This window comes from Dasypus novemcinctus, chromosome 4 (genome assembly GCF_030445035.2).
Source record: "Dasypus novemcinctus isolate mDasNov1 chromosome 4, mDasNov1.1.hap2, whole genome shotgun sequence".
In the NCBI taxonomy this organism is placed as follows: domain Eukaryota; kingdom Metazoa; phylum Chordata; class Mammalia; order Cingulata; family Dasypodidae; genus Dasypus; species Dasypus novemcinctus.
Genome location: NC_080676.1, coordinates 7811060 through 7838706, shown reverse-complemented (window position 1 = coordinate 7838706; position 27647 = coordinate 7811060). Strand labels below are relative to the sequence as shown.

The 27647-nt window shown below is 52.6% G+C and overlaps 1 protein-coding gene and 1 pseudogene across 1 annotated transcript; one reads left to right on the top strand and one right to left on the bottom strand.

The window, feature by feature from the left end:
• Positions 1-403: 403 nt before the first annotated feature.
• LOC101444459 (sorting nexin-5 pseudogene) lies at positions 404-1488 on the bottom strand (annotated as a pseudogene).
• Positions 1489-3537: 2049 nt separating this feature from the next.
• On the top strand, positions 3538-26608 carry RBP2 (retinol binding protein 2). The gene is made up of 6 exons (XM_004447983.5): positions 3538-3573; positions 3914-4013; positions 7353-7462; positions 17320-17498; positions 24711-24812; positions 26322-26608. Exons 3-6 carry the CDS (start codon positions 7390-7392, stop codon positions 26370-26372), a joined length of 405 nt encoding a protein of 134 aa, XP_004448040.1. The 5' UTR covers positions 3538-3573; positions 3914-4013; positions 7353-7389; the 3' UTR covers positions 26373-26608.
• The last annotated feature ends 1039 nt before the right edge of the window (positions 26609-27647 follow it).

Here is a 27647-nt window from a genome sequence, read left to right as displayed (position 1 = left end):
GAGGGGAAAAAAAATTGCCTAAGGAATGGAATGTCTGTTATCTGTAAAAGGCTGAATAATTTCTTCTAACTGGCCCCTACCCTAAAATATTCAGTCTATGGAGACATGAACATGTGAATTAGTGAAACAAATTGTGCCAGGCAATTTCTTGTTTTCAGAAGGCACATGTTTCCTGCACTCTTTCTTAATAACTAAAGACTAATTATAGGAGAACCCAGTATTTAGATCCTGCCCAATGTTAGGTATTAAATGCCTAAAGAAAAGATTAGTTATGTCCAAGTAATATGCAATAAAAATAATTGTAAACCAACATGGTTAAGTGTTAAGAATTTTTAGAAATCAAAATTCTTAATCACATAATTTTAAGCTAAAGTCAAAACTAAAATCTTCCATGGCTAAGGATTTACATGCAAGTGGCTTTCACATTCACTTGCTTTACTTCATTCAGAATAAAGGTAAACCAATTGTTCTTGAACAAGTCAATGCAGCTTTGCAAAAGGAAGACATTGTTCCTAGCATGTTTTATTTCCAGTTCCAACATTTCAATTAGATTCTTTCTAAATGCCACCACTCTCTTCTGTTTGAAATTTATCAGTTCTTGGCAGTCTCAGTGTTGAGCATATAGCATCAGAGGAGCTCTGTTAGCTTTAAATCTTCATCTGATGAGACCTGACTCTCTAATTTCCTGAATTTTTCAAACAGTGCAGCAACCTTCAACAGGTACTTTTTGATGACCATGGGCTCTTCTAAACCCAGGCTATGCAAGCAAGCGGCAGTGTGGATCTAGTCATCTGCAACACTTTTATGAGATCTGGTCATTTTGTCAGCTTTTCCACATAAGTCCTTGATCCTATTACAAGAGTTAAGAAGGAAGTTCTTTTCTTGCTCAAAGAAGTCATTCACCAACTTAACTCCAGAAAAAAGGACTTCATCCGCACTTTTCACCACACTTTTGAAAAAGGCACCAAACATCTCTTTGGTATCTCCACCTAACACTTAGATCCTGATCACGTTCCAAGAAAACATGAAAGTTCCGATCTTTACTGAGAATAGAGTGAGAAGAAAGCTGCTGAAGAGAGAACTCATGGAGTATATAATCTTCTTAAAAACAAGGTATTTTGTTTCCAGTTCTTGCATCATCTTGAGAAATTCTTCTTTGGTCATAGATGCTTCACCTTCTCCCAGTTTCTGGATCTTCTCTTGAGGGCCATCAAAGCTGGGTTTTATGGGAGCAGAAAGAATAATAAGGCCCACACAGTCTGTTGTTTCAATAAGAGTGTCATGTAGCCACACAAAGTCTTCATGTTGCCTCATAATAGAAACCTCTGTGTTCTGAAATGCAGATAGTGTGGTCTTTGTGTGCACCATAAATTTGACCTTCTCTCCCTCACTGAATGCATCAGGTGTGTCAATCTAAAATGAGAGGTTGACGTTCAGGTCCACAGACACAGATGTCAGCTTCACCACCAAAAGAGGATTCAGCAACATGAGTTGGATTTCTTTTACTTTGAGCCTGATGTATGGCAAATTCCCAGATCATTCAGATATAAACATTCCAGTATCTCCTTTCATTGCCCGCCACAGCTAGATGGTATCCATCAGTACAATGCCTAAACTTTGTCCTGCTCTTCCTGAAAGATCAAGTGAAAGCTGTGTAGCTGGAGACATCTGTGTTTGTACTCATGACCACTTACACCACCCTGAATGGAACAAAGGCTTAGGGTATGTTCTTCAGGAACAAGTCAAACAAACAAGTCATCAGGCAGAAGATACACAGGTTAGTTAAAGTAAGTAACTATTGAGAAAAGTATACTCTCCAGACTAGCTAGCAGTGCCTAAAAAAGTGAACTATACCAAATTTGCAAGAGGAAGTGGGGGAGAGTCAAGCCAAGGAACCAATTTCTAAACAGAAGGTCCAGTCTCCTTCCTGACTCAGCCTCTGCTCCTCAAACTGTAACTTACCCCTCTGAAGTATTTGTGGTTTGCCTCTGAGGCATGAAATAGTTTAAATTCCACCTCATTAAGAATGCTATATCTCAATGGCCAATCAGAAAATAAACATCATCTTCCTTTGCAGACTATACACTGACAAGGACCCTGAGAACAATGATCACTCATGTTGAGGCAGGCAGGGGTTTCACACCAAAACAGGAAATAAGCCACTTTCCAAAAAGCTTTCCAATTTCTAAATATGGTTTCAAACAGAAAAACCAGAACTTGTAAAGCTTCTGAAAGTCTTTCCTCAAAATAATTGGGGCCCTTAGATAAGTTAGGCTGTTCCCCTATCTACTAGAAGGCTACCTTCTTGTAGGCTTCTCCCACCCCTGCTCTGAGCTTTTCAGGGTCCTAACTTACAGAATGTCCCTTTCACACCTGAAGTTAATTTGCTGAAGGCAAGAATACTCTGACGGAAGACAGTAAAATGTTTAATGGTAGCAAAGATATTTGGCCTAGCTTAAGTTTTATGTAGCACGTTGTCTCCTTAAGGAAAGCACTATGAAGCCCAGAAGATTAAAAAAAACAAAAAATATGCTAATAACTGGAACACTACAGGAAGGGGAGGTGGCTCAAGAGATTGGGCTTCCATCTACATTTTGGGAGGACCCAGTTTCGGTCCCTGGGGCCTTCTGGTGAGGGCATGCCAGGTCTGTGTGGGGAGCGATGCAGCAAGATGATGACGTAACAAAAGACAGACGCAGGGGAAAGTCAAGGCAAGACGTGATTCTGGAACTGAGGTGGTGCAAGTAACAGGGAACCTCTCTCCCACAGAGGAGTTCCCCAGGGTTAAATCCCAGTGACTCCTAGAGGAGGAAACTATAAGCGAAGACAAAAAGAAACAGGCACAGAAGATCACCCAGTGAATGGACACAGACAGCAAGCAGCGGGGGATGGAGGGGAGGGAATAAATCTTCTAAATTTTGGCCCCCAAAGGCCATCCGACACTGTCTAGAGATAATTCTGAGTGTCATGACTAAAGGAGAGAGGGGTGATTATCACCTAGTAGGTAGAGGCCAGGATGTTGCAAAATAACCTATATACAAAAGACAGTAAACTATGGTAAGGAGGGCCTCAAATGTCAGAACTGTTCAGGCTAAGAAATCTGGTTTTAGTCACTTATGAGGTCTCACCAAATGAGAATTTTGTCCTCGGAAGTAAGTTAAAACTAGAAAACCCTACAACGGCACATTTTAGCCATTTCTTCCTACAGCCAAAAAATGTGAGCCCATGAGGACCGCAGGCAGAATTCAAAAAAGGGAACTGAAGACACTGTGGGCAAGATACTAATCCAGAACTGAAGCTCTGATAAGTCATATTTCCGGAGTTAAAAAGAAGTCAAAGCCATTGACTTTGCAAGCCATTAGCAAGAAACGTCAGTCCATAAAAGCTGGCCAATGGGGACTCGCTGCATGCAGTATGGGTAAAATTCAAGATTGTTCCTATACTAAACTAAAATTGCGCGACACTCCTCCTTCCCAGCGGGTGGGGTCAAGTTCTCCAGAAACAGCTTCCGTATCTGTAAACCAGAATGGCAGCATTAAACATGAATGCCGGGAGCGGATGTGGTCCCAGCGGGTGAGCGCCCTCTTCCCACTGGGTTAGTCCTGGATTCTGTTCCCAGTGCCTCCTTACTGTGTCCTGGACTCGGGAGCTGCGGCAGCTACAGGGTCCGCCTGGCTGCACAAGGAAAGAAGGGCTACCCCCTTTCCCCCCTCCCACCACCACTGCAGCCCCTCAGGGCGGCTGCACCGCTTGGGACCGCAGGGGAGGTCCCCGGGCCCACCACCATCCCAGCAGCCCCGGGGCATGTGCACCTCTAGCCACAGTGCTAGGTGAGTCTCTCCCCCCCCAAGCCAGGGGTCCCTTTGTCTGTGTCACTCCTCGGCTGATTGGGTTTTCCCTTGGGTCTCTGCAGACTGGGGAATCTCTGCCTGGACGTTCACGGAGCTCTTACTTGCTGCTGCGCAGGACTCTACAGTTTGCCTCCACGTGACTCCCAAGGCACGTCGGACAAGGTGAGGGAGAAGAGTCCGGATGGCCAGGTCTGGGATGGCAAGCTCCTACCCAATCTTGGAGATGATGACCCAACATTCCTGGAGTCCTCCAGGCTCTTTGGTTCTCCGGGGTTCCAAGCAAGTGGGACTTGTCCTTCTCTCAGTTGATTCTGACGGGGTCTTCTCCAGGAGATGCCGTAGGCTGCCGTGTTGATGGCTGCACCTCCTTCCCATTTCTAACAGTAGCTGTTCCAGTGGGTGTGAAGTGGTTTCACATAGTGGTTTTCCTCTCCATTGCCATAAAGCCTAATGTATTTTTTAATTTTAATTGATTAAGTAACAGTTGGCCTACTATGGGCCAGAGAAGGTGGAAGATAAGGCAAGGCTATGGCCCCTAAGAATTTTTAATCTAGTAAGAAAGGTCAGCCTGGCATATTAGAAATCGAAATTAGAAGATGCTGCTGAACAGAAGAGACTCCCTGACGGGCTTGGTGAGGCACAGGCAGCTGAGGAGGGGGAGCCCTGGGAGCGGGGAGAGCCGAGGCGACAACAGTCCGTGGAGACCCTCTACTTCCAAAAGTATCCGAGCAAAGTCTGCAAGGACAGGTGTGATCTGTTGGTGCAGAGACTGAGAAAAGGCCGTGCCTGGGTTTTCCTGAGGGATCCCTGCCCCTTTGGGCAGCTGCTCTCCTGGGCCATGTCACTTCGGTGGTGTCTCCGCCTGTCCAGAAGGACAGTTTATTTTAGTTCAGGCCCATCTCCTTTTTTATGAATGGTTTTTATTGAAACCTAGCCATGTCCATCAATTTGTGTGTTGTCTATGGCTGATTTCACGCGATCAAGGCAGAGTTTGAGTAGTGTGATAGACACCATATGGCCCACAAGCCTGCAATATTTCCTGTCTGTGACCCTTTACAAAAAACACTTGCAGACCTGAGTTAGTGCGTGAAAATTCATAAGCAGCTACAGATTTCCGGTTATAGCTCTCGAAGATCAAAATAATTCAGCAGAAAAACATACTGAGTTGTCCATTTTGTTTACAGTATTTCTTTTTTTTTTTTTTTTAAAGATTTATTTTTATTTATTTAATTCCCCTCCCCTCCCCCGGTTGTCTGTTTTCTGTGTCTTTTTGCTGCGTCTTGTTTCTTTGTCCGCTTCTGTTGTCGTCAGCGGCACGGGAAGTGTGTGCGGCGCCATTCCTCGGCAGGCTGCTCCCTCCTTCGCGCTGGGCGGCTCTCCTTATGGGTGCACTCCTTGCGCGTGGGGCTCCCCTATGCGGGGGACACCCCTGTGTAGCAGGGCACTCCTTGCGCGCATCAGCACTGCACATGGGCCAGCTCCACACGGGTCAAGGAGGCCCAGGGCTTGAACCGCGGACCTCCCATGTGGTAGACGGACGCACTAACCACTGGGCCAAAGTCCGTTTCCCTGTTTACAGTATTTCTACAATGTCTAGAAGAATACCTAGTACATATTCAACAAACAAATACATGAACCACCAAGCACAACCTGTGATATAATTTTCTGTAACCCCCAAGTTTTGTTTCTGAATTTCCTCTTTGCCCAGACACCGTCTTCCAGACCTGCCTAGCTGCTACAGGAGGTCTAGGCTATGGGGGAGTCTAAAACCAGAAACTCCCAGTGAGGCAGGATGTTGGATGAGGGTGGAGAGAGATGGGCAGGAGAGCTTTTTTCAGGGTCGAACCCTGCACAGCCCACCACCACAAGGCTCGTCTGTAGCAGGTGTTAGAGACCGTGGGTTCAGCCCTCCTCAGCTGTCAGCACCCCCACAGCCTTCTCAGCTCCCCTGCTGCCCTCTTCTGCTTGGCTGTCCACTGAGAGGAAATGGACCACCCAGCATTGCACCACTAGCCAATGCAGAGCCAGGACTCAAGCCGGGGCAGAAGGGCCGTGGAGCGCGCACCCCTCGCCACCCCACTACGGCCTGTCTCTTTGGAGATTTTAATTTTTTAACCCTGGCGATCTGAACGTCTGGTGGTGAATTCTGAAGCGCCAGGAGAGGCTGGTGGGGGACTCGGCTGTGGGCAGGAAGGGCCGTGTGGAGGGGGCTAGAGTGGACTCTCCTTCTCCACCCCGGAAGCCGAGTGCTCAGCCTGCAGCAGCCCCTGGCTGGCCCTCCCTGCCCATCTGCTTCTGCCGCCTCGGGCTCATTCTCCATTGGAGGAAAGTTATCCTGTACCGCTCTCTGCCCTTATCTGCGCTGGCCTTTGACACCAGTGGGGCCGTTTTTCACTCTGTATCTGCCTAACTCCAGTACTTTCCTGGAAGGTAGATGTGCTGTTTTATAGCCCCTCCCCCAAGCCACACACAGACTGAGCCATTTACTTAGGTTTCACAGCACTTGAACACATGCATCAGAGGTCCCAAGTGTCACCATCACAATTGGCCTCTCAGCGCATGCCTCCGTTTCTCTAAGGCCCCTGCCCAGGCTGCCTCTCTCAGAATGTGGCTTCAGAGCAGTAAAGCAGCCCATTTCTTGACCCACCGGGCAGTCGGCATGGAGAAGAGCCCGGAAGCGTTCTTGTCCAAGGCCCAGCTCCATGCCCCGCCTGGTCCAGCTTGCTCTGGGGGGCTCGAAACAGATTCCCACCTCCCCTCTGCCTTCCATTTGGTCTCCATCCAGGCCCGAATCACTTTCAGCAGGTTCATGTCCTAGAACACACTTCTCTCACGTAACCCTCCTGGGAAGCAAGGGAGAGTCAGGGTCCCAGGTCGGGCTCCAAGCCCCTGTCCACGCTGTTAAAGGCTGAGGCTTGAATCTGGCCATCGCACTCACCAGCTGTTCTTAAGCATGAGATGCAACCTCCTTAAGTATTTTACCTTGCGTGGGGTAAAGCGTAATACGCGGCGCTCTCCTAAGGTACAGCACGATGAGGTGTGTCCACCGCCTGGCAGAGTGGAGGAGACCCCACAGGGCGCGTTTCCTCTCCTGGGCTTTGCCAGGCTGGCTCCACGGCTGACGGACGCAGGGTTGGAGACCTGGGTGCTGGTGCTTGCCTCAGCTTGCCTGTGGTCCATGCGGAATGGACACTGGGCGCTTGCTTTCCTCAAGGGCTGGACACAGCATTCTGGCTGGGACAGGGGCCTTACCAGGAGCCCAGCCAGCCAAAAACGACGCCCCCGTGGCCCTGCAATGGTGGGGGCCACCAGGACGCCCCTGCCTGGCCACTCCAGGACTTTGAGCCCTGCTTTACAGTAGTCTTGCTGAACTTTGCCAGAAAGAAAAAAAGGGAAGTTCCCCTGCGTTGCACTTATGACCTTTGACCCTGTTATCGTCAAGCCATAAACCTGGCCCACTAGGCTATAAAAGCAGGTCATTCCAACCCGTTCCCCCTGCAGCCTGCTCCCACACCCAGCCTGAACCAGGGCCATCACCATGACGAGGGACCAGAATGGAACCTGGGAGATGGAGAGTAACGACAACTTCGACGGCTACATGAAGGCTCTGGGTAAGGGCCTGGGAGGAACGGGGAAATCGGGAGGGCTGAGGCCGCTTGCCCCCACTTCACAGCCATGGGCTATCAGGCAAGTCACACACACTCTCCGAGGCTCAGGATCTTGCCTTGTAAACTAGGAATAACAATAAATCCTATTATCTCTAGAATGGCCAGAGCGCAGAGCCTGGCAGGCAGCTGTAACATGCCGTGAGCGGAGGATACACAACACACACACAGAGAAAGAGAGTAAGCCAGACTCCCCGGTCTCGCCATCATCTCTTTGGTAACCAGCTGGACCTGATATTTATCTACCTTTGACCCCTGTATTACCCTTTTTTCAGTCTTGTAAGGGAGGAGCAGGAAAGAGCGGCTAAGAAATCTCTTAACCTAGAGAAAACAAGGCCCACGGAAGGCTTTGGTCCTGTAGGTCGAACACGCCACTTCTCACCTGACTTCTGAGCTGGGCTGCAGGTGGAGGGCTGCTGCAGAGTGTGTGTCCTGACTCGAGGGTGGGTGTCCTGTGAGGCTGACGGGAAATGCAGAGCCCTGCCCCTCAGCCCACGGGCTCTTCAGGAGACCCGAGGGAGAGGGCCCCCGAGGGGCTGGGCAGCCGCCGTGTGCCAGGGCAAGGGGCTCTGGCTGCCTGCCCTGATTCCATCCCCGCCACATCCCCTCTCCCAGCTTTCCAGTTCTCCACGTGGCGGTACCTCCCTGGGACTGCCCCAAGCTCAGCATGAGATAAAGGCCGCAGGTGGGGTCCGAGATGCAGTCACTTCGACGTGACGGTGGGGGCTCTCCAAGCTTGGTAAACACCTCTCCTGCGTCAGTGAACGAGGAGAGCCGTGAGCCGTTTCCCCATTTGCAGATCTCCACCTTTCTTCGTGTATGGCAGGCATGTTTCCGGCACTGAAGAGCTTCTTTTTCCTCCGGGGTCTCAGGATTTTACCTCAATACAGTGGGGGTGGAGGGGGTGCGGGGAGAGGAGACAAAGTGTCCCTACCAGAGCCCCATCCCCAACGTGCTGCAGCTCTATTTTTCAATACCACGAGTGAGCAATAGAGATGGTGGTTTGGAGCACAGCTCAGAACTGTAACTCTGAACAAGGTCGTATGGTTGTGTAAACTGAGCCAGAGGGGCCAGCACAGCAGAGGGCAGAGCCCAGGACTTACTGGGTGACCGGGCACCGATTTTTTTTAAACCCTTCTGTACCTCGGTTTTCTTATCTGACAACTAGCACCAGCCTTGCCTGTTCCCTGGATGATAGGGGACAGAGCTGTCGTTTTGCACAATTGCAAGCACTTCAGCAATGGCTATTTGGGGGTTACGAGGTACCAGCAGCAGGCTGGCCTAACCAGCCTTGTGGAGTATAATCAGAAAGCCACTTTGTGTCTTGGACTTTTCACGAAAACTTCGTGGCCCCCCAAGCATGTTTATGTAATGAAAGGTCTTTTGGTGGCTTTAAGGTGTAAAGTCCAGCTTCCGTTTTGCTTACCTCTCTGCAGAGTGGGCCTCTGAGAGCCCTCTCTCCAGGCTTACGGGAAGAGGCGGGCACCCACCTCCACCAGCTTTCCCCTCGGGGGTGGTAGGATGCACAGCACACTCTCTGCCCTCTCCAAGAAATCCTTTCTCCAAACACAGCCTTCCTCTTAAACCCTCAGCGTGGGTGAGGGACTCGTGGGCCCCGAGTATGGCATTTGGATCACTCCCTTATGTGACATTCTGTAATGGTCCTTCTCACTTTCTTTAGTGTCACACCTGGTGTGTCCTGGACTCCCAAGTTAACGTCATATCATATCGATTTCCCTCTAATGAGCAAACCGTTGGGACTTTTTGTTCAAGGATCGTTGCAGTATAGAGAGATAGGCTGACAGTTGACTGACAAAATTAACACGATAGGTGGTAGTTTCAACTAAATCCAGAATGTGGATATCTCGGGTGCCTCACTTTACCCAGCTGCCCACAGTGTCTCCGGGTCCGAGGAACTGGCCCCTGCTCGAACCCATGCTGCCCTGTGCAGGTACACGTCAGCTGGAGTCACCTTCCTGCCCTCGAGACAGGACACCAGCTCCCTCTCCCTGCCAAGGGGGCGGGACAGGCAGGGACTGCCCGTCAGGGCACACAGGTCTCGAGGGGCCCAGCTGGAAGCCTCCCCGATTCAACCTGCTAAAAGCGTCCCAGCACATCCATGCGGCTTCTCTCACGCCCAGGTCCCAAGGCAGGGCTGGTTTCCCCAAGCGAGAAGTCCGCGGAGTGTGCCTTCCTCACCCTTTCGAACCCCGAGACCTTGGCATCTAGAGGGAGCATGCACGGAGACCGTCGGGAGTCCCGGCTGCTTCAGTGCCACCGTGGAGCTGCCGTCCCCTGCCCAAGCAGCATCACTTCTCGGGCCCTTTCTCTCCGTCACCAGCACCAGGGAGCTCCCTCTCTCTGTGGCCCTAGCTGTCCGCAAGCTGGCTGTCCCCGGCCGGGTGCCTCATCCCGGGCTCCTGCGTGACTCAGCTGAGTGACACGTCAGGACAACCTTTGGGTTTGCCCTCAGTTAACAGAGTCATTGCGTGCTCCCAGGGTGAGTGCTGGAGGTCAAGGGCACCGCCCTCCTGCCTTCTGAGCCCCTGGGGGTCCTTGAAACCCTGGACTGCTCCTCCGCAGGAGGCAAGCTGCTGGAGAGTTAGCTCATCCTGGGTGGAACAGGGGCTGGAGCGGTGGCCTTCATTCTAGAACGGGAGCCTCGGGAGGGCATCGGAAGGCGGTCCCAGGGCCGTGAAAGTGCAGGGGAGGAGCACTTAGGGCGCGGCAGGGGCCACCGACCGCCCAGCGGGAGCCAGCGCCGCAGGCCCTGGGGAGTCCTTCGGCTCTCCCGCAAAGCTTTAGGGGCCCCGCGGGAGCCAGGGACCGTGCCATCCGCTCTCCCGAGCTCAGGGTCGTGCAGGTCACGGTGGCTAACACGTCGCCCCCAGTCGCAGGGCCTTGGAACGATGCAGCCATTTTCTGAGGCTCTCTCAGTCCTGGGGCTGAGCGGCCTCGCCCGGGTGGCGCTGGGTGGCCCTGGCTTGCGCTCTCCCATTCCGCTGCAGTTGGACAGTGGCTGGGCCTGAAGGGGCCTCAAAGCCTTCCTCACTCAGACACCCGGCCGGGACCAAAATGCCTGCGTGCAGCCCCGCAGCGCTGGGTCCCCGCACAGCGTACGGGCTGTGTCCCATGACCGCAGGGACCGAGCCGCGGGACCGCCTCCGCTGCGTTCTGGTAGCTGAAGCAGCCACCAGCTCGCCCCCGTTCCAGGACAGGGGACGTGGATGCCACCTCCTGCTGGGTGGAGTGTCAGAGCCTGTCCTAGGAACAGCCTGCAGGATGAGAGGGGTGACGGCTACTTAAAAAATACACACGGCCCGCCGCGGCTGGGACAGTGGGCGATCCTATCCCGGGGCCTGACAAGGCTCTGGTAACAATGTCACAATAGTCACAAGGAGGGGTGCAGGGTGGTGAGGGAGCCACAGCCCAGGGCTGGCTGCGCGCCCGTGCACAGGCCAGCAAGGGCGTGCCCGGGGAGGGCGGGCGGTGGTAGTGCCGGAGGGTGAAGGGCAAGGAAGGTGAGAGCAGAGTGGGAAAAGGCGGCAGGGCCATTCCGGAAGGTCACACGTGGGCTTCATCCTTCAGGACAGGGCACCGGGAGAGACCGTGTGCCGAGCACACGGGGGCCATCGGTGGGCCCCCCGACAGCCGCGGGGTCAATGGCTGGCACATGTCAGTCCTGAAGTCCATGTCAGGGCACAGGCCCTGGGAGGGTGGAGGGGGCAGTGCTGGGAAGGGAGGGGCGGGGCAGCGAGGCCCGGAGTGGGACGAGCCTGGCGCTGGTGACCGGGTGGGACAGAGGCAGGAAGGGGGCGGCTGGAAGATTAGAAGCCCCCGCACAGTTCCATCAGTGAAGAGGGAGATGGGAGGGGTGTGTCCTGAAAGTACTTGGGCAATGTTCAGCTGAGACCCTCTTTTAGGAAATCGTTACTACACAAAGTGTCAATCTTTGGAAAAACCCAGTTCTTCACTTCATTCGCAAAAGAAGATGGTCCATGAGACCACCTTCACTTAACCTCGCAGGCGCCGTTCAGGGGCAGCAGCCTGGGGAGAGAGTCCCCGGGGGTCCCCAGGCCGCGCCCCTGCAAAGGCGAGCCCTTGGAGGCTGGAGTCAGAAGGTCCCCCTGGGTGGTCTCCGCCAGGGACCGTTTCCTGAAGAGCCACAAGGTCCCAATCCTGTGCGGCTGCCTGGGAGCCGAGCAGGTCCACGGGTGGCCTCCCACCCCCGCGAGCGTCACGCTAGAATCCGACACACAGCATCTCACGTCATTAATTTGGTGTTCGCTAAATGCACCAAGCACCTGGGCAGGCCAGGAAATGCTTTAGGCATTGGTGCAGTAGTGGTGAATGACGTGACAAGTTCCCTGCCCTCCTGGAATTGACATTTTATTAGGAAAGAAAAAAAAATTTTTTTTAATGGTTTAAGGCGGTTTCAGGTGGTGGTAAGTGCTTTAAAGAAAACGGGGTAACAATGAGGTAGGAGAGGGATGGTGGTGAGAGAGGCCGACTGAGGAGGGGCCATATGAGCCAAGGCCTGGGTGCGGACAAGTGTTGTTCCTGGTGCAGGGAACAGAATGGGCAAAGGCCTGTGTGTGTGGAGGGCGGTGAGAGGAAGGAGAAGGAGGGGATGAGAGTGGAAAGGTAGATGAAGGCCAGAGCGCATGGGGCCTTAATTTACCTCATTACATTCTTTAAGGAGTAGAGTATCATGGGTGTGCCAAACTGGAAACAAGGAGTCCCGCTGGGGCTGCTGGGGCTGCTGGCAGGAGAGACGGTGGCTGGAGCTCAGGTTGTGCTGTGGACTGGAGAAGAGGGACAGATCAGCACACGTTTTGGAGATAAAGGCAGCAGGGTTTACAAGCGAAAGCAATACGAAGTCCAAGGAAAGGGAGGAATCAAGGATGGTTCTAGAGTTTGGCCTGAATAACAGAGAAGGGGGTGGTCCCCAAATGGGTTCCATGGTGGGAGGAGTGTTTGGGCAGAAGCTGCTGGGACAGGGGGAATGAATCAAGCATTCCGCTGTGCGTATTTTGGTTTTGGATGCCCATTCCACATCCCAGTGGAGAATTAGAATTGGTATTTTTGTATAAGATCTGGGGAGCTCGGCGTAGTCAAGGATGAAGACAGAAGTAGGAATTCTTTCCATTTCAAGGGTTAAAGAATCTGACGCCCAGAGAGGCAGCAGGATGCACGGGGGTCACCTGTGGCTGGGAAATGGTGGAGCCCCCTCTGCTGCTGATCCCCCAGCTCTTTCCACAGCCCGTGCTGGTGGGGGTGGGGGAAGAGGAACTCCATTCTGAGCAAGGATGGCCCGGGGGAGGACATCCAAAGGGGCAGACAGGACCCTCCGAAACCCTGGGTAAAAGGAATGAACAGCTGCTGGATAACCCCAGGAGGGTATACTTTCACAAAATTCAGGCTCATAAACCAACGAAACTCTATACCTCGCCGAGGCTTTACTTGGGCCCGCGTGGTTCCTGGTTGGACTTGCAAACAGGAAAGTGCTGAGGGGTGGCAAAGCCCAGGTGAGATAAACGCTGACCTTTCCTCGTGTGCGTTGGCAGCACCCACCCCAACCCCCGTCGCCCTGGCGCGGCCTAGACTGGGGGGGGAGGAGAAATGGTGCAAGTGGGCGAGGAGGCCTCCGGGGTCTCCAGCCCACCTCTGGCGTCTAGTGCAAGGTTTCAGCATAATTGGAGATGCGCAGGAGGCAGCGGGAGAAGGAGGTGGGCAGGGGGCCGGGCTAATTCCTCTGTAAATGTGTTATCTGGAAGAGGAAATGGCACGGAAAGAAGGAGAAGATTGCTCTCCCCCTCTGCTTCTCGCAGTCGCCCAAGAGCACTAATAACCAGGGGATGCCGGGGCCCAGGCTCGGAGCCCGTGGAAGCCGCACTTTGAGTGGGTCTCGAATTTCTTATGATGAATACGGGTGCATTTCTGCTTTTTAATTTACAAAAAGCGCCTGCCCTTTTAGCCTGCAACTTTACCTTTTTTTTTCGCGAGCACATTATAAAGCATTTTAATGGAGGCTAGCACCCTCGTATTTCAACTTTATGACTTGCATTGTTCACAATGCAGTTATGAAAAGTATGCTTTAATAAAGTCACTTCGGTGTTGTGCTTTTTTCCTGCAGCAGTTACAAGCCATATATATTATTCAGAAAGAGTTTGCCTTTGGACCCTTCCTTTGAGATAGAAATTCATTTCACCTGGCTATAAATCAGGCTTGGCGATACCTTTAATCCAGAAAAGCAGATACAACATGCTTGATAAAGCTGGTATTAAAACACTGTTATCGGGGAAATAATTTTCCCTGCACAGTGCAAAGAGGAAGTGTTTTTGAGATGGGTATGTATGCATGTATTCTACAGCTGCCGTTAAACCCTTCCTTTTGATTAGAAATATCACGAATCCACCCACAGAACATTTGGCTCCCTTCCCCGGGGTGGAGTGGAGGTGACGTGATTAACTGGCCTGTGCAAATGCTAAAGGGTGCCTAAGAGGCCAGGCCGTTTTTCAATCCGGAGGAGAAGCGCTGCTTGATTCTATTTGCATAAAGCCCCTAATAAGATTCCCCAGGGCAGGGCAGAAAGATGAACGGGGCTGCCATTTCCAGGACAAAGCCTTCCTTTCAGCAGGAGCACTCTTAGCTGTGATCCACCTCTCTAAGCCACCGGCGACAAGCAGTCGCTTAGTTGTGAGCGACACACAGAATGTATTTGTGGGGAAACGGGTGGGAGCCCTCGCCTAGCTGGGTGACGCCGAGCCCACCACTTTACTTCTCTGGGCCTTGACTGCCGCAACCCTGGAGTGGAAATGGGCTTGCTCCCTGAGCCACACCAGCTCTAATCTCTGGAGCTCCCAGTTCTCCCCCAGCGCTTCTGCCTGGTGCCCTCCCCTTCCCGCCTAGGGTTCCAGCAGCATGGACTAGCACAGGGAGGGCCTCAGCACAGAGGGCCTAGCAGGGCCACAAGCTCTTTCCACCCACCAGCCTAGCTACAGAGGAAGGCAGTGGTCCAGGTGGAGAAATGTCGCGCTGGACAGACGAAGGCTGTGGGAGTGCGGGAGAGGGTCAGCCACCAGTCTGCCTGCACCTGCGGAGCCCTCGGCCCCTTCGACTGCCGTGGAGTGGCAGGAGCCTGGGGAGACCTAATATGACCAAACGTTCCGCTCTGCCCTCAACGCCTAGCTGATCACTGCCTGCCCCAACAGGCAAGGCCAAGGGGTGGAGGTCGTGTGCATTGCCCACCGACCAGGCCCTGGCGCTGAGTAAAGCAGTCCACAGCCGTCTCACTGAGTCTTCCCCGTCAATACTACCCTGTGTGGTGAGCACCATTGCCCCCATTTTACAGACAGAAACTGAGGCACAGAGGGGAAGAGATTTCTCCAAGATCAGTGGGAAATCAGGGACAGAATTTGCACCCAGATCTGCCCCTCACCTTCATTCCAAAGGTTCTAAACTTTGCGAGGAAGTCCAATATCTAAAACCCCTGGACTCAACCACCTCTAGACTCTGGGTTTGGGTAGGGCCCAGACATCACTAGTTCTTACATCTTCCCAGGTGATCTCGATGGGCAGCCGTTGGTGAACTCCTACACATAACAGGTGCTCAGCAAATACTAGGGAACGGTAGGTAAGCAAGACAGTGTCGCTCATGCACCAGCTGACGAAGGAGTGATGCTCCACTCTCATGGGTAAAGGCAGGAGTTGTGTTTACTCTTCAAGCTGACAGGGACTCCCTAAGCTGTTGACGTCTGCTGGTCGTGCTCATGGACACGGTAGTAGTGATCCACCCCCCACACACCAGACAGCACACAGCCTGAACGTGGTCTCCTACCATCCAGACGGGCATGGAATTCTCAGAGACACAGCACTTAGAGAACGCCACCTGCTCTGACTCTTGAGGTCATTATTAGCCCTTGGAATATAATAGAATCAATCTCAGGGTTTGAAAGCAACTGGCCCTTCCCAGTGGAATTTCTGAAGAAAATGTAAAGATTCAAGGGTATCTGGAGAATTTCACAGGCATAAAGGGGATCAGACGTGATTTGGCTAAAGACCAGAGCTTGATGCCCTTCATGGCAAGGCTAGAAACTTAGTTACAGAAGTATCTTCTGTTTCTAGATCAATTCACAGGGCAGTGGCTTTTTGGCTTGGGTGAAATATTATGCACAACCAGAGGTATGCGAGTGGCTTCTTGTTATAAAATGTAAAGTTTAGGAAATTAAGCCCTCTAGTTGTAGGGTACACTCCTCTTACTTACAGTCTCTAGGAACAAAATGAAACTTGCTTTGAAATCAAGCAAAGAAAAGATGTAGATGGAATAAATGTGGCAAAATCTTGATACCTGAATCTACTTGAAACTCTACCCGGGTCTCATGGCTGAGACAGAGCAGCCCAACTAAGCAAGCCTCCAATATGCTTTCAAAATGAAAGTTGTAGTTACTCCATGCTGCTGACAGTAACAAGTTTCACCTTTACTCATGATTTAGACTGGTGTCTTCTTTCTCTTTCCTTTATTTTAAAGAAGTTTTAGATTGCATAAAAGTTACATAAAAAATATAGCCCCCGCCCTCTCGCCCTTTCCCCCCTTAGCAACATCCCTCATGAGTGTGGTCCATTCGTTACAATTGATGAGCACACATGGAAACATGGCTACTAACCATGGTCCACAGTTCACTTTATGGCTTACACTTTGCACTACACAACTGTATAGGGTTTGGCAAAATGTATAATGGCCTGCATCTGTCATTGCAGTATCATGCAGAACAATTCAATGTCCCAAAATTGCCCCAGGTTACATTTATTTTTCCCTCTGCCTCCTCTCAAAACCTCTGGTGACCACTGTCTTTATATCAGTGTTACAAGTTCTTCCACTACTAGAATCATAATAAGTCTACTTGGGTCCACAGCTGCATCCCCCCCTTGCTTTTGCTCATTCCTCAGTCTTGAGGATTTGGGAATGGTGATGCCCACTCTGCTTCCGATTGAGAGGGGGGTTAATCCCATGGGGCAGGTGGATGGAACTGTCTTGCTTGCAGTTCTAGATACCCTGGGGGAGGCGTACTGTCCATCCCCATCCTTCTGTTAGTTGTCCTGGACAAGTCCGATGAATTAGAGGGTAGGTATTGGCACAACTCTGCTAAGATTCAGGCTCAACCAGCACATGAACAGAACAGACTTCGCTCTCTGGGACATATGTTTAATGGGTATAGGGCTAATTATATGTTCAAATAAAGGGGCAGAAGAACCCTGTGCAGGAAAAGTATAAATGAGTCTAACTCTGTTCCATTGAGGAGATAGGTTACATTTATTCCAAGGTAAGGCCCACTGACTGGGTGCTGATTTCCTGCTTCTCTGTCCTGCCCATAATGTCCAGATGTCTCCAGAACCCTCCAGAGCACCCCTGCTTGCGGCGCTGTTTTCTGTGGCAGTCCGACCGGTGGTTTTAAAAGTCTGTTTTCTTCTGTTCGGCTGCCTTTTAGGAGGAAGTCCAGTATGTCAAGCAGACCCTAGAGCTGCGAGGCAGCGGGGTGCGTGCGTGTGCGCACACGCTGGGAGCTGCAGCCCAGGCATGAGCCCTGCCTGCTTCCTCTCCTGCCGCTGGGGCTGCCGAGGAGGGCCCGGGAGACCCCTGGGCAGAGGTGCCCGCCCTGGCCGTGTGGAAGCCCACTCTTGCTTCCGCTTAAGCCAAGATGCGGGGCCCGTGGGGAGCTGAGCCTCCTGGGGGCTCGGCCTCGGGAGAGCAACGAGCAGACTGGCTGAGCGCATCGTAACCTCCACAACTCCCTTTGCCCACAGACATTGACTTTGCCACCCGCAAGATCGCCAACCACCTGACCCAGACAAAGGTCATCGCGCAAGACGGTGATCACTTCCAGACGCAAACCAACAGCACGTTCCGCAACTACAACTTGGACTTCACTGTCGGCGTGGAGTTTGACGAGCACACCAAGGGCCTGGACAACCGGCACGTGAAGGTACGGCCCTGGGCTGGTGCTTTCGCTCAGACACTTTTTTTAAAAAGATTTCTTTATTCTTGCCCCTGTGTCCATTCGCTGTGTGCTCCTCTGTGTCTGCTGGTATTCTCATCGGGGGGCTCTGGGAACCAATCCCGGGACCCTCCGGAGTGGGAGAGAGGCGATCACTCTCTTGCAGCAGCTCAGCTCCCCGCTCTGCTACATCTTCTTCGTTTCTCTCCTCTGTGTCTCTTGTTGCGTCATCCAGCTGTGCCAGCTCTCCGCGTCGGCCGGCACTCCTGCGCAGGGCGGCTTTCCCGTGCTGGGTGGCATTCCCGTGCTGGGTGGCATTCCCACGCAGGGCGGCTCTCCTGCGCAGGGCGCATTCCAGCATGCGCCAGCTCGCCACGTGGGCCAGCTTGCCCTCACCAGGACGCCCTGGGCACCGAACCCTGGACCTCCTCTATGGTAGACGGGGGCCCAACTGGTTGAGCCGCATCCATTTCTGCTCAGGCACTTTTTGTGCAGGGGCTGGCTGTTGGCTTCACAGTGAAAAAAATGACAGGACCTGCCCAGCAGGCATTGGGCAAGGGGGCTGGAGTAGATGTAATGTGTTGACAACAAGCAATTACTGAAAGTTTAGTAGGAAGAAGGCTGGATTCAGGACTAAGTTTCTAAGCAAAGGAGAGACTAAGGGAGGCTGACCTCTCCAGGATTAGGGCAGGGAGCCCAGGCAGGCTGGGCGGAGAGAGAGTGACGGCAGCTGTGGCAACCTGCAGAGAACTGCTTCACTGAAAGGGGCAGCGCTGCTCGGCTCTAGCCAAGCAGTGGCAGGAAGGACAGAAGGCCACATGTGGCCAGAGTTTTTAAAAAGAGATGTTGAGAATTCAGATATTTCCATCTGAAATAGCTCAGTTTTAAAACTTCAGTGCAAGCCAAACAAAAAAAGTCAGCAGAGTAAATGAAGTCGGAGTTTATCCAGCACTGACAACCTGGAGAAGTCTCTGGCAAATTCTGTGGCTCCTATCCTTGCATGGCCTTTAACTCACAGGACACAAACTGGAAAACCTACCGTGCAGGGGAAGGCTAGGCTTGTAGATACTTGAACTTCTTGAATGGAGGTGGGACCTTAAAGAAGCAAGCAGCAAACAGCTGCAAGCAGAGAGGGAGCGTGGATTAGCCGAAGCCCAAAACTTGACTCTGCAGAGGAGGCAGGCCCTCTCCACAGGGCATCTTCAATAAGCCAGAGGGACAGGTGCGTGGTGGGGGGAGGAGGCTGCAGCCCCTCCCCTCTGGGCCCTGGAGGGCACCACGGAGTGATGTCACAGCCAGTGACAGAGCCTCATGGGGCACACTCACCCCTGGTTCACCTTCCTTTGGTTTTCCAAATCAAATTACGTCTGGTCGGTCCACACGACCGGGATTGGGAAGAAAGCCAATCTCTGTGATAAGTAAGGATTCCCATACTTCAAACTTAGCCTCATGCAAGAACCCGAGGGATGACACGGCCCAGGAAACTGGGGAGCATTTCGGCTTTGCCATTTATCTTGGCTGCCCTGGCTGCTCACTGCCCAGGGCCAGGTCATTTATACAAGGGTGGGCAGCTTGAGTAGCACCCACACCCTGGGTGCCCAGCTCAGCCGCCGTGACCTCTGCCCTGGCTCCCGAGACGAGGGAGGAAGTCGTCAGTTATCATCCCTTTGGGCCTCCCAGGAAGCAGATGCAGGTCCTACTCAAGGGCCTTCCACCCTCCCCTTGCCCCCTTCCCTGGGATCCCGTCTCTCCCAGGCCACCACCCTCAGGCTCTCGTCCTGCGCTCCCAGGAGTTCCCTCAAAGCCAGAGGGCTGGACTGTCCCCCGAAGCACAGGACTGGAGCCTGGCCACTCTCCTGGAATGGGGGGGAGAAGCTGTTACTTTCTTTTGTGATGACACCGAAGCTCAGAGGGCAGGACACTTTGTATTTCTCGTACAAGCGCTCCTGAAACATTGGTTATCTTGGCCATCAAGTCAACACTGAATTACATTTAGTGTTCCTGTGAAAGAGAAGGGGAGATTCTCTCATTAAGCAGTCTTGGCATCAGACCAGAAGCGTGCAAGCCCCCGCACATCCCCTTGTAGAATCCTTCCTGGAGGCCGTGATGAATAAACGAAGCTTTACTGGACTGTGTGGCTGAAGGGCCAATTCATCAGACACCAGAAGTGATGGGAAAATTTGTCTCAGAATTTTTGCATCCCTCTGCTGTTCTAACCTAATGGGTTCAAAATGATTCATTTTCCCTCGCCCTTCCGTGTGGAGTGGGGGCGCTTGAAGAGCCGGCCAGTCCTCTCTGGCTTATTCTTGGAACATCTTCGATGGGAGAGAACTCACTTTGGCGAAAATAGATCGGGTCCTTCTGACACTTCTTGGCCCCTAAAGGGTCGCGTCTGTTGACACCTGCCCTTCCTCTGCCTCTTCTGCTTTCCATCTCCCTCCCCTCTGAGCTCCCAACTCGCTCCAGACAGCTCTTAGCTCTGCAGAGACCAAGACCCCTTGTCCACACCTTGTTCCTCCTCTGCCTGCCCCGAAAAGCTAGGGTCGCTAAGCCCACACAGACACACGCTCAGGACCGGTGGGGACTGACAAGCACCAGGACGGCGTTTGCAGCAAAGAGTGAATTGCTCCCAGCACACGAGGTGATGCCCTGGGGGCCCCTGTGCTCTCACCCGTGACTGGAACCCTCTGGGGAGTGGGCAAGTCTGTCTCCCTCATTAATGTCTGCTGCCCCCACCTGCCGGCACTTCTGAACACGCATCCGAGCTGTGTGTGTGTGTGTGGGGGTTGGGGGGCTCCTCTTGCTCTTATTCTCTAGGGGGCCTCTTCTCAACCCCTTTGTCACCCTCACATACCCCTCTTCAGCAGTTAGAGGTGGGTGTGGCTTCGGGGTGCAGGAGGCCCCAGAGCACAGAGCAGAACAAGGAAACCACGCTGAGCAGGGCCCGCTCCTTCCTCCGGAGCCCAGGTCCCCGCCCTGCTTCCTGCTGATCAGAGATTCCCGATGCCCACCCCAGATTTGCTCCTAAAAGACCCTTTCAGGAATATACAAGCCACCGCCAAACAACATAAAATTAGAACGCCATCGCTACCTATGCAATGGAATAGCATGCAGCCCTAAAAAGGAGCGATGTACTGACACGCGACAACACGGATGGACCTTGAATATATTATTCTCAGCCAGACGTAAAAGGCCACAGACTGTACAATTCATGAGAAAATCCAGAATAGGCAAATCTATAGAGACAGAAAATAATTCAGTGGCTGCCGGGGTTGGGGGAGAGGGGAATCGGGAAGGACTGCTAAGGGGTAGCGCGGCATGTAGCTTCAAATGGGGATTTGAAAATACGCTAGAATTATACAGTGGTGATGGCTGCACAGCGCTGGGAATACACTGAAAATTACTGAATTGTATGCTTTAAAAGGGCGAGTTTTATGGGATGTGAATTATCACTCAGTAAAGAAATACTGAGGAATTGAAACTGGGGCCAACGGGAAGGGCAGGAAAAAGCAGATACAGATGATGGCAGTTAGAGCCGAAAATGCCGAAGTGAGAGCCCAGAGGGGGGCTGCGTGGGAGCCTGGGAGCGCCACCCAGGGGCGGCGGTGGCCGCGGCAGCGCTGACTCCCAGGGCCAGGGCCCTGCAGGTCACAGGACAGCTCTCGCTGGGGGGGGGGGAGGGTAAGCCTGTAACAGTGCTTTTCAATGGTCTTCATTTAAATGCTCTTATTTTCCTTTAAAACACCCACACACACATTTCTTACTGGGAGTGCTTCCAAATTTACAGAAAAGTTGCAGGAATACAACAAGCTCTGTGTACCCTTTCCTCAGAATTGACTATTGCTAACAATTTGCCCCATTTGCTTTATCATTTGCACGTGCTTTCTCGCTAATAGATGTGTATGCGTATTTCTGAACAGTTTGGTGACTTGCCTTTAAATAATTCTAGATTTCCTAAGAATGAGATATTCTCTTATCTAACCACAGTATAACTATCAGCCTCTCTAAATTTAACATTGATACAGGATTTGTACTAATTTGCCATAAAGCAGTGGCTGCTTTTGATGGTGCTAGACAGGGGAGGATAAGATTTCCTGGTGTCCCTCGAAACACGGTGCGGGCACTGCTTCCTTCTTTAACTGGGTGAGTCTCTCCACCCTGGAGCACACGCCTTCTTCGTCCCTGGGCTCGGAAGCGATCGCTTTCCCCGCTGGCACCATCTCCTCAACCTCAGGATCCCTTAAGGCAGCTGAGCCGCTTGAAAGTCTCCTCCGATCCAGGGATGAGGGGCACCGACCGGAAGCAAACTGAATGGTGGAATTTTAGTTCATTCAGTCATTCTCTTCCCTCTGCTCCTCACTGCTCTGTGCAGGACATTCAGACATCACCATGATGAATTGATAACCAACTTGCTCTGGGGTCAGAATAACTTCTAATCTTGCTACTCAATATGGATGATGAAAAGAAAAGATTAGGACAGGCCCCTGTGCACTAACATTTTTCTCCTCCCGGCCACAAAATTTGCTAAGCCCCTACCACGTGGGTGCCAGGCTGGTGCCAAGAGCTCGAGATGCAGCAGGGAATCAGACCCATTCCTGCCCTCTGAGCTCTCACAGCCCCACGGGGCAGGTGCACAGTCACCACCCAGCGACTGGCGGTGACGCAGGACCTGCGGCCGAGGGCCTTCCTGGCGGTGTCCGCGTTGAAGAGCACGCACGCATTTCCTCGTGGATTTCCCTCAAGACTGGGTTTCCACAAAACCGTTCGTTCACAGATTCGTTTGACAATGCTTATGGAGCACCTCCTCCGGGCCGCCCCCCGGCCAAGCCTGGGCGCGCAGAAGGGAGCGGCTGAGGTGGCCCCGTCCACGGGGCTCGCGGTCGTGAGGGAGACAGGCGCTGATGCAGCCGACAGGTGTCAGGAGTCTCTGACATGAAAGGCAGCGTGAAGTGGGGAGACTAGAAGTGCTGACTCTGCAGCCCAGGCTTTTTCTTCCATTTGGGAGGGAGCTCAGAGTCCAAGGCCAAGTTTAGGCAAGGGCAAATGAACATTCCCATGATATCTCCCTCCCAGAAGGGCAAGGAGAGTGCCCCGTAAACTGGGCTCCCAGACATTCAAAGAGGAGGCTACAGATGGTCCTGGAGGAGGAGGAGGCTTCTTATTTCTTTAGAAAACATGCGGAAATTTATTTTTAAATTCATTTTGGGAGGAGTAATACATGCAAATGGTTCAAAAAAAAAACCCATTAAACAATAAGAAGTAAAGTTTCCCTCCCAACCTGGCCCCCCACACCTCAGTTCTGGCCCCAGAGACACTGACTGTTAAGGGGTTTGGTTTGGTTTGGTTTGACCTCCTTGCACAGGATTCTCACTCATGCAAACATGCGCACGCTCGGCCCCTCTCCCTTTATTTTCTTTGCACGGCTCCGCTCCTGGCTTTTTAAACTCAAACATCCCACCATAAAGGCTCCTCTTCTATGTAAGGGCAAAGCTGCCTTCTTATTTCAGTGGCTGCACAGCGAGGGCCAGCCACCCTGTATTTAAGCAGCCACCCACTGACAGGATTTATGAGGCTCCCAGTCCTTTGCTGTAACAAACTCTGCTGTGGTGCACTGGGGAGTAAAATGAGGAAGAATAAAATTGTACATAAACTACATAATGTGGGCAAGGTCAAATATTATTTTAGAACTACATAGGCTTAACCATCTGTAGAAAACAGACTTGTACCAAAAAAAAAAAAAAGAGAGAGACCCCAAAGTACAAGAACAGTAATTAATAATGAAAAGCACAGGTCAGTGTATCACCACCTGGGTCGCACGGTAGAGAGGAAAGTAAGCACCTGGGCTTGAGCATAATATTGCTCCGAGATAGAAGTGCAGTTTGGCTTGCTCACACGGACTTGGAAGAAAACCAGCTGGCTTCAGGGTCACCCTGAGGAGGGAGAGCACCGACACAAAGCCACCCCTGGGAACGACACGGTCACCTCAGTCGGGGGCTGCAGCCCTAATGTGGGCACACAGGCAGGTAGCCCTGTAGGACCACCCAGGGGACAGCATGGCCTGAACCAAGGCGGGTGCTAGAAGGGGCGAAAGAGGGCCCCCGGAGGAAGGAGAGTGTGGGGCCCGAGGATTTGCAAATCCTACAAATCCTAGCTGGCTGTGAGCGCTCTCAGGACCGCGCAGGCTGTGGCTCTCCAGGCTGGTTCAGCTCAGCCTGGCTGGGCGTCGTGAGCCTGCGTCTCTGCCGCCTCCCCAGCTGGCATCACTGCCTGGAAGAAGTCAAGGGCAGGAGGTGGCCCACCCTCCAGGGGCGGGGGAGAAGGCTGGGACCAGGGTGGCCCCCTGAGCCGCCTGTCATCGCCCTGCAGCCCACAGACCTCACAGGGAGCGTCCTGTGCGATAAGTTCCTGGAAGGTGAAGCTCTAGGGCAACGAGTACGTGCAATTTAATTTATGGTTCGATAAGGGATATAAAATTGCCCTCCCAGAGGATTTATACCAATTTATACTCCCACCCACAAGGGACAGTGCTTGCTTCTCCAAACTCTTTGATCTTTGACCATATAATGAAATGATCTCATCAACAGCCTTAATTTGCATTTCTCTTAATATGAATGAGGTTGAATATCTTTTCTTCTGTTTAAAAGCCATCTGCCAGGGTTTGGGGTTATGTGTGTGTGTGTGTGTGTGTTTTCCTGTAAGCTGTTGGTTCATGTTGTCTTTTGATGTTCCTATTAGGTTGATCTTTTTTTTTCTTATTGATTTATATTGATACATAAAGAAATCAGGCCTTTGTCTAATATGTGTTACGGTTACTTTTTCAGGTTTAGTTATGTATTAATTTTGTGCATTTCCTCTTCCAGAAATTGTACCTTGTTGTATAGTTGCATTTATAATTCCATCCCCACTGATGTGAACTTCTATCTTTGCCATATGGTAAAAGAAGAACTCTTTTAAAAAGAACAAACTTTATGACTCCCTCCCTCAGGAGACAGGAAGTCCCAGGGAGCCTGTCTGGCTGGCCGGTAGGGTACGTGTGGAAAATCAGATTGGAAAGACCTTGACTGGTCCGGGCGGGCCAGGGGCTCTGCTCCGCTGGCACGTGGAGCCGGGGAAGGGCTGCCGGAATTGCAGCCTCAGGATTCCTCTTGTTCAGCGCCTCCAGACCACGCCTTTGATTCGCCCGGGACTCTGTCATTGCAGACGCTGGTGACCTGGGAAGGCAACGTCCTCGTGAGTGTGCAGAAGGGGGAGAAGGAGAACCGTGGCTGGAGGCAGTGGGTGGAGGGCGACAAGCTGTACCTGGTAAGTGCCGGTGTCTGCTCAGCTCCCGTCCACTTCCCTGTTCACCTAGTCAGGCATTTGACAAGAAAAATGGCCCTGCTCTCTTCCCCTGGGCGGCAGCCAAATGCGTGCGGTCATATAGTTAGAAAGCCATTTCCATCTGGCTCGGGGGATCAAGGAAGAAATCTATATGGCTGTTTCTGTGAACGGCTGCAATTAAAAAGAAAGTTCAAAATGCTGAGTTAGGAAGCTGAGATCCAAGGAGAAAGGCAGGGAGCCTGTTGGAGACTGGCAAGGGAGAAAGGTGAGCCCAGAGCTAGGTGCCCTGGAGGAGGGTGGGACCCGGCCTCCCAACTGTGGGAGCCTGGAGGAGGGGGTGGGGTGGGTGGAGAGGGAGCGGCTGGAACTGGGAACTGCCTGTAAGGCACAGGCATTGCCCTCCCATCGTAAGGTATGTCCACAGGACCCCAAATCTTTAAGGGTACCTTGGTAGAAGGATGGAGCAGTAGGAACAATGGCTGATATCTTTCAATAAATGATACCTGGCTGAATTTTTCATTCCTCTGTCTTCAAGTCACCATTATGGATCTGGCATTCAAATAGTGAAACATCATTCGTTCCTTCGTGCATTCAGTCAGTCATTCATTAAAAACACGGCTCATTCCATGAATGGCTCTTCACCCATTCATTCCCCGACCCATGGAGTCAGGCAGGTACCCGGCTCCCACGTCAATATTCAGGTCTCCAGGGTGCCCTTCCGAGCCAGCCTTGCCTGCCCTGAGCCCCTTGTTTTCAGAGGCAGTGTCGCTGTGATGAATGTGAGGCATTCGCGTGCTTTCCAGTGACAGTTCTCCCTACCGCCTCTACCTTGGGGGATGGATTTTTTAAACTGTAGTACAATCCCTGAGGGTCCCTGTGGCTAAGACAATGGATCTGTCATCAACTGCAGTGATGCTGGTGGTTGACCCCACGCTCATGCTGTTCTCTCCTTGAGAGGGTGGGTGAGGTGCAGATAAGCCTGGCGTCCCCCGAGCCGAGTGTAAAGCAGCATCACGTGTGCGCAGCCGCAGCCTTCTGCCCCTCGAACCTGTGCAGCCACCGACCCCTGTTCCAATGCCCAGAGGCCCAGCGCACACGGGGCGGAGGGACGACTCTCCAGCCGGCACCTTCCAAGCCTGTGGCTTCCCAACACTTCTCCCCACTAGATCTTTCCCTTCTCTGTGGCGTCGATGCCTTTTATAAATTAGAAGATGTTGCTTTTAATCATGAGAGGAGGAGAAATCCTGCCCAAGAGGGTAATTTCTTGGCATTTTTCATTTTTATAGTTGCTCAAGCTCGATTCAAGGGTGGACGCCCTATCCCTGCCACCTGCAGGGCAGGCCAGCTGATTGAGCCCGGGAGATGCACCCACGCTGATGAAGTGCTCTCATTAAGCCTGCTCCCCCCACCCCCCAGAAGGCGGGAGGCGCCGGGGACTGGGCAGAACGGAGACCTGGCTCGTTGTGCGCTCACCCACTCTAAACCTTGCAGGAGCTGACCTGTGGCGACCAGGTGTGTCGCCAAGTGTTCAAAAAGAAGTGATGGCCACACGGAAGCCCGTCCAGCACTCCCCATTTGGTTCTCTACTGGATTGGGGAAGTAAGCCATGGGGAGCCCCCAACTCCCGCCAGAGCCCCACGAAGGCATGGGGATGGATTTTTAAGAGAACGAGTGTGTAACAATGGCAACCATATTCTTCCTTCTTGGAAACCTGGCATTAAATAAAAAGTAAATTTAAAAAACAAACCAACCTCACTCCTACCCTTTGAAGCCCTTTACACCTGTCTGCCTTTATTTCTAGAGCTGCAGCTCTTACCCACAGGCAAAAGGGAGGGACCACCGGCCCGGCGGCTTTCCGCTGGGCTTGCTTGCTTGTTGTCTGTTTGGTGGGCTTCTTTACCTAGCAACACAGCATCCCCATCGATTCTTGAACACGCCCCGTTTGAGATTCCTTCCCGCGGGTGGCACGTTCAGGTCTCAAGATTCTCTTTTAAGAGGCCTATGTCTTCCAGCAGGCACCGGCCCTGAGGGCCTGGGCAGCTCCCGGCCTCTGGCAGGGCTGCAGTGCCAGCTACTCTTGGCCCAGGCCAGCCCTCCGTCCTGCAGCAGCGGGCACGGGCACGCCTGCGGGGGCATCACTCAAGCCCGAACCACCTCGGTGCCTCCTCACCCATTACCCCACAGAGTGCTGCAGGCTCTAGGCCGTGGGGGCCTGAGTTCCAGTCCTGCCATCCACCTCCTACTTGGGTAACCATGGGCCACTCCTCTGCCCTTGATTTCCTCTCCTATAAAATGCGACGACGGAAAGAATGCCCTCTCCCCTGAGTCGCCATGAGGATGAAGCGAGTTAACACACTTGAAGTGCGTGCTCAGGCCTGGCAGCTGGGGAGGACTCGGTTCCTATCAGCCCTGGCTATTATGCTGAGCTACTCCCTCCACAGTCTCCAGGATCCAGAGGAGTGGACGCTGAGTAAGGGTAAGTTAATACCGCCACAGCCTCCTGGTGCTCTCAGCACATTAGGGTCGTTGTTCTGAGCAGAATTGGATTCCTGCTGGACACCCGGACGGGACAGTGCACCTGAACGGGTGGCGTCCCTAATGGGGAGGAATTCGTGGCGGAGCGCTCCTGGAGGACTGGGAGGACACTGGGGCGCAGCCATCCCCTTCCTCTTCTGCAGCAGCGCCTGGAATCCCAGCCTTAGAGGAGCGCTGCCTCTGAAAAGCAGGCTTCTTCCAGGAGGACTGGCCAATGCACTTAGTGTTAGCACACTTCGCTATTACTTGATTAGTCAGATCCTTTCCTTGGTCCCAGGCATC